The sequence below is a fragment of the Pan troglodytes genome, chromosome 19 (genome assembly GCF_028858775.2).
Source record: "Pan troglodytes isolate AG18354 chromosome 19, NHGRI_mPanTro3-v2.0_pri, whole genome shotgun sequence".
Taxonomy (NCBI): domain Eukaryota; kingdom Metazoa; phylum Chordata; class Mammalia; order Primates; family Hominidae; genus Pan; species Pan troglodytes.
In genome coordinates, this window is record NC_072417.2 from 63,534,558 (window position 1) to 63,540,557 (window position 6,000).

The window sequence follows — 6,000 nt, forward strand, 5'->3', positions numbered from 1 at the left end:
GCAAGGTCCCGGCTCCTTAAGAGAGGAAGTACTGCAGTAGAGAAGGCAGTCTTGTTCTGCGACTTGCGAAGTAAGTGCAGGCCAGGCATGGTGGCTCACGCCTATAATCCCAGCACTTTGGAAGGCCAAGGTGGGCGGATCATTTGAGGTCGGGAGTTCGAGACCAGCCTGGCCAACATGGCGAAACACCATCTCTGTGTTCCACATATAGGGCGCGCCATCTGAGGCAGGACCAACAAGGGGGTATTTCTGTCAGCCTTTCTCAGGCGTCTGTAATCTCAGCTACTCGGGAGGCTGAGGCAGGAGAATCGCTTGAACCTGGGAGGCGGAGGTTGGAGTGGGCCGAGATTGTGCCACTTGCACTCCAACCTGGGCAACAGAGCAACTCTGTCTCAAAACAAATAAAAAACAAAAAGATAAGGTAAATGCAGAAACAAAGGTCTCTGTTTGACAGGCTCATAGTGGACATATTTCACTCGGACCTGAATGCTTAACTCCACACAAAGTTCCAGGTGCCCTAGGAGGGAAAAACAGGAGGAGGAGAAATCCCAGGGGAGTGTATAAGGAGCCACTGGGAGGGAGCTTGGTGCTTACCTTGTTTGCACACTGCTTACACTGCTTCTCATCCAAGCAGTCACCTGCCACCTTGGCCAGGACAGGATCCAGGGGGTTATCCTTCAGGTCCAACCACTTCAGGTTCTAAAGAGATGGGCGATGGGCAAAGAGGCTCATTAAGCCCGAGTTCACATACATAGTCCCTCAGTGTGAAACAAAATGAGCAGGAAGAATGCCCCTCTGTGTTCCACATATAGGGAGCGCCATCTGAGGCAGGACCAACAAGGGGGTATTTCTGTCAGCCTTTCTCAGGGCCGTGCTCCAGAGTCCCTGAGTTCTCTGCCATCCTGGCCATGAAACATTGGTTCATGAATTGTTACCTTGAGCTGAGCAAAGCTGACAGGCAAGGTGACCAGCTTGTTGTTGAGGAGATCCAGGTGCTGGAGGTTGACCAGACGGCCAAAGTCTGCCGGCAGCTGCTGCAGCTTGTTCTTACTCAGGTCTAGCTTCACCAGGTGTGTGAGGCCACAGAAATCCGACTAGGATCCAAAGAGAGAACCTAAGCTAGGCTTGTCCAACACACGAGCCACGACAGCTTTAAATGTGGCCCAATACAAATTTGTAACCTTTCTTAAAACATTACGAGATTTTTTTTCCTTTTTCAGCTCATCAGTGTATTTCATGTGTAGCCCAAGACAACTCCTCTTCTTCCAATGTGGCCCAGGGAAGCCACAAGATTGGACACTCCTCATCTAAGCCTTGGGCTCACACACTTCGGTGTAACAGTCTGGAAGCCCTCAAGTCAGAGGTACCCCATGTAAAAATCCTGGCTCTACCGTTAGCAGCCGTTCTTCCTCAAATGAAAATGCAGAGAATACCTACCACTCCTGGTGATAATTACCAAGATGTGTATGGAAAAGGGCTTAGCACAAAGTAGGCACAAAACACTATTCCTTCATCCTCAGTTCTTGCTCCAGCCCACCCTCCACACTGCTCCTGGAGAGGTGTGGTTACCCATTCTGTCCTTCCACAGCACCCTATGCTCACCATTCATAGGATCTGTCAAAACAGCGTGCTCGTTCATTTTCTTAAAAAGATCAGGCACTCCTGGAGTACTCAGTCTGATTCTTGTTATTTGCAGCGCCTAGCACAGTACTTAACACAGGTGCTCAACAGACATTCTGTGAATAACTAACTGAACGGGCTGGGGTCCATCCTACCCAAGTCCTGGCTCTTTCTCAACACAGGTCAAAACATCCCCCTGACATTAAACCTTTGCTAAGCACCCATCTGAAAGCGATGGTACAACCTCAGCTAATGAGGCACTATTCATGCTCTCTAGGGACTTGGAAATGCCAGTGGATCTGCAATGCAGAGTGAAATGGAAGTTGTCAGTACAGACAACAGAACAAGCTCAGATCGAAAAGTGCACTTGGCTGAATGACCATCTGGCAAAGTGTACAGGAGTGCGGCTGCAAGGAATTGCTACCCTGCTTTTATTTTTATTTTTTTAGAGGCGGGATCTTGCTATGTTGTCCAGGCTGCTCTCAAACTCCTGGGCTAAGTGATTCTCCCACCTCAGCCTCCTGAGTTACTGGGATTATAGGCATGAACCACAGCTCCCAACATATTCTTCTTTTATTCAACACAAAATACTTTCTGGAAGAAGTGAGATCTCGATGCTTTTTGAATGTTAGAAACAGTTTTTGATGAGCTGTGACAAGGTACTGTGGACGATGAGCAAGGCCTAGGAGAATACTGAGAGGTGAGTGGACTAATAATCCAATGAGGACATTGCCAACTTCTGAATTCGACCTCTGAGCCACAGCCAGGGCCAAATAGGAAGTCACCCTGGAGTACAGCAAGGAGTGGCACAGCTAGAGTGATGGGTGGAAGTGGCAATAGCACACTTAGGCCTGATGGTGCAGGAGCACTACTATGTCAGAGAGGCTGAGGGGCTGAATGAATCCACTGTCTACACAGGTGGAGCGGAAGGAAAACTAGCAGACGTTGTGCAAGAAAAATAAAAAGGATTTGATCATGGATTGAATGTGCTGACCACATTGAGCAAATCTCAACTAATTCAAGTCCTTTGGGAGAATAATGATAAGGTAGCCCATAAAATCACCTTCTTTCTTGCTCTCCATCAAAAGATGCACAAGGAAGCTGTTCACAGCTTTCTCCCTGGAACGCAGAGCAACTGACAAAATGGTCTCTAGCATCCTCTATGCAGTAGGGAGGTAAACTATTTTTCGGAGGAATAAAATAATGTAGAAAAAAGATGAGCCCAGTAAGTTACTCAGCATCCTGTTGAGTTTAGTTTTCTGTGGCCTGACTTTACCACTGTTCTGAAGAATGAGGCCTCCATCTCAATTCCTTTCCCACTGAGACTAACCACCCCATTCCACTGTGCCTCCCCTACACACTCAGATTTAGCTATAGCCTGCCTGTAGGCCTATCCTGAAATTATGCCTTATGACACCCTCCCACCCCCCTCTCAACCCCCGAAACAGGAAGGAGATGCATCCAAGGCACCAGAAGGAGTCATGGCTGCATGCCAATCTTACCGGTAGAGTAGTCAGTTTATTACAAGACAGATCCAGGATGGTGGCCTTTGGAAGGGCAGCCTAGGTAAAACAGGATGAGAAAAACCTGTCAGACCAACACCTGGAACAATTCAGTGACATCTGTTAATAAAGCATTTTCCAGAGAATGTTCCCATGATTAGGAAAGGCCTTTTAAAATGGCAGTAAAGAGTAATGTTCCTGGGAATAAGAGGAAAAATAAGCCAGTCAACCATGATCTAAGGAAGAATGCAAAGAGAAGGGATGTGGCTGTACAACCTCCAAGAAGGGAAACCTTAGGTGAGGCACAGGGACTCACACCTGTAGTCTCATAGTCTCAGCTACTCAGAAAGCTGAGACAGGAGGATCGCTTGAGCCCAGGAGTTTGAGGCCGGCCTGCACAACACAGTGAGACCCCATCTCAAAAAAAAAAAAAAAAAAAAAAGGAAGGCAGGCAGGCAGGCAAGCAAAATTTAGATTCTTAGACATTATTCCTAGCACTTTAAAAATAAATATTACCCAGCGTCCCTCTTATTAGGTTTCAGGGCAGGGACAGTGTCTAATAAAGCTTTGCAATTTCCATATTCCCCAGTTCAGGCCCTTCCTCAGAACAGGTACTCAATATCCATACATGTTGCCTGAATCATGACTGATCGAGTAAGTAGCGGAGTGAATGACAGAGTGAAAAAACAAGCCCCTGCCGGGTGCGGTGGCTCACGCCTGTAATCCCACCACTTTGGGAGGCTGAGGCAGGCAATCACCTGAAGTCAGGAGTTCGAGACCAGCCTGACCAACACGGAGAAACCCTGTCTCTACTAAAAATAGAAAATTAGCCAGGCATGGGGGCACACGCTTGTAATCCCAGCTACTCGGGAGGCTGAGGCAGGAGAATTGCTTGAACCCGGGAGGCAGAGGTTTCAGTGAGCCGAGATCACTCCTGGGCAACAACAGCAAAACTCCATCATCAAAAAAAAAAAAAAAAAAAAAAAAGGCCCTCACAGCCCATCTCTATTTTCCCATGGTGTCCAGGCTGGACAAGCTCAGCAAAACTTTCTCCCTAAGGTTAATGCTGGGCTGTTCAGATGCCTGGAGTATATGGTTTCAGAGAGCAGTCCTAGGGCAGGGTGAAATAAGGCTGGCCATCTATCTTCCTGGGGTAGAAAAGGAGGCATATATTCACTTAAGGATCCTCTGGCAACCTGCACTTTCTGTCACAAAGTCGTAAAAGTGAAGTTTGACCACCTAAAAAAGTTTTAAATACTACAGTGGGAAAAACACAACAACAGCTACAAGTATCAGTATTTGCTCCTTCCAAGCATTTTCCATTACAATGGTATTTAACCTCCCAATAAGCGTATGAGATGGAAACTATTATCACCATTGTATAGATGAGGAGATCTAGGCATAAAGGCTAACTAGCTTGCCAAGGGCACTCAGCTATTAAGCAATGGAGCTGGGAGGGGCTGGGAACCCGGTTCTAACCACTGTAATACCCGTCCACGGTGGAAGAAAGACTGGGTCCAGCGCCCAAGGCAAATGTAATTTATCAACGGCAGAAAGCAAAGTGTGGGTCACCCAAAGTGAGTCTAGTAGGGCGTTGGCGGGGGTGGGAGGGGAAACGGAGTGGGAAAAGGAGGGATGTGGGAACTAGCTCCACGCTGACAAAACTAGATGCCTACTAATCTCCCTGGAGCTGTAAGCTTCAGTTTACAGGGGAAAGGTTGGGGGAGAGAGGGGCGAAAGGGACTCCCGCCAGTTTCAGCGGAATTCGGATGACAGTTTACCAGCCAAGCTGTGGGGAGACTTTACTTTCTTCGAGTTAGGCTGCCTCAGGGCTCGGGCAGCCAGCTGGAATTGCCAGCTTCCTAGAAGAGCCAGGTTCTGGGCCACACCCAGGTCTACCAGGAGGCCTACTCCCCTGGAACAAGTCACTCATTCATTCTTGAATACATCCAGTAACTGCTCCGTGTGCTCCTACTCAGAGTCGGGCACGGAGCTGGGAGCTGTGAAAGCCCCCCAAAGGTGACAGATTCGCTTCTTAGCCTGTAAAAAGCCTAGGGCCAGAGAAGCAGATCTTCCCTATGTTCTGGAACTGCGCCAAAGTGACACGTGTACATCCCGGGAAGAACCTTGGGCTGGACGCGGCCTCCTAGGGGACTTAGTCCCACCACCCCGCTTCTTTTTAAAGAAAAGGAAACTGATGCTTTTAGAGAAGAGGAAAGTAAGTGGCCCACGTAGGGGCCAGCGCCCGGCGAAGGTGGGCGCCTGGGCCTCGCGGGACGATACTGACCAGCTCCTTCACCGGGACCTCATTCAGGTCGCTGAGGCTCAGGTCCAGTTCGTTGCCGTCCAGCTTGTCGCGGAGGTTCCCGCCCTTGCTACCGGCCTTGGTCATGGTAACGCCGGCTGAGCGGGTCCCGGCTCCGGGGTTCCGGCGGGTGAAAGGAGCTGAAATGTCGCTTGTCAGTTCAGCGGCCCCCCACCCAAACGACGACGCCTGAGCCCTCCGTCGCCGCCGATGCGAGACCGCCTCCGCCCGCTGGCCGCACTCCGAGCCTCGCGCCTAGCTCCCACCGGTGCCGCGACGACGACCACTTCCGTGTCCACGTCACCTTCCGCGACCACTGAGATGGGCTGGGCCAGAGCGGCCCGAGCGTGTGCGGGCACGCCCCCTGGTGCCCAGGGTGATGCACCGCACGTCGCCGCCGCCGGAGGGGTGGGGTTGGAGGCTGCCAGCTCGGTTCACCGGTGGCCCGCGGGCGTTATTGCTGGCAGTGCCACGAGGCAAAAGGGCACGGACTGGGCGCCAGAAGACTGGGTTGACATCCAATACTGACCTCATCAGATCACCCCAATCCCCCTGACTAGGAGCAGAAGCTGG

General features: G+C 50.4%; 1 protein-coding gene across 1 annotated transcript in view; it reads right to left on the minus strand.

Moving 5' to 3' along the window:
- The window catches only part of LRRC59 (leucine rich repeat containing 59), a 16,397-nt gene extending 10,619 nt beyond the window's left edge, over nucleotides 1-5,778 (minus strand). Inside the window, exons 1-4 of the mRNA XM_511877.8 lie at nucleotides 5,410-5,778; nucleotides 3,123-3,182; nucleotides 936-1,094; nucleotides 595-699 (exon numbers count right to left, since the gene is read on the minus strand). Of these exons, the coding sequence (XP_511877.2) occupies nucleotides 595-699; nucleotides 936-1,094; nucleotides 3,123-3,182; nucleotides 5,410-5,514 (429 nt within the window). The 5' untranslated portion in view covers nucleotides 5,515-5,778. The remainder of the gene's footprint in view (nucleotides 1-594; nucleotides 700-935; nucleotides 1,095-3,122; nucleotides 3,183-5,409) is intronic.
- Nucleotides 5,779-6,000: the final 222 nt, after the last annotated feature.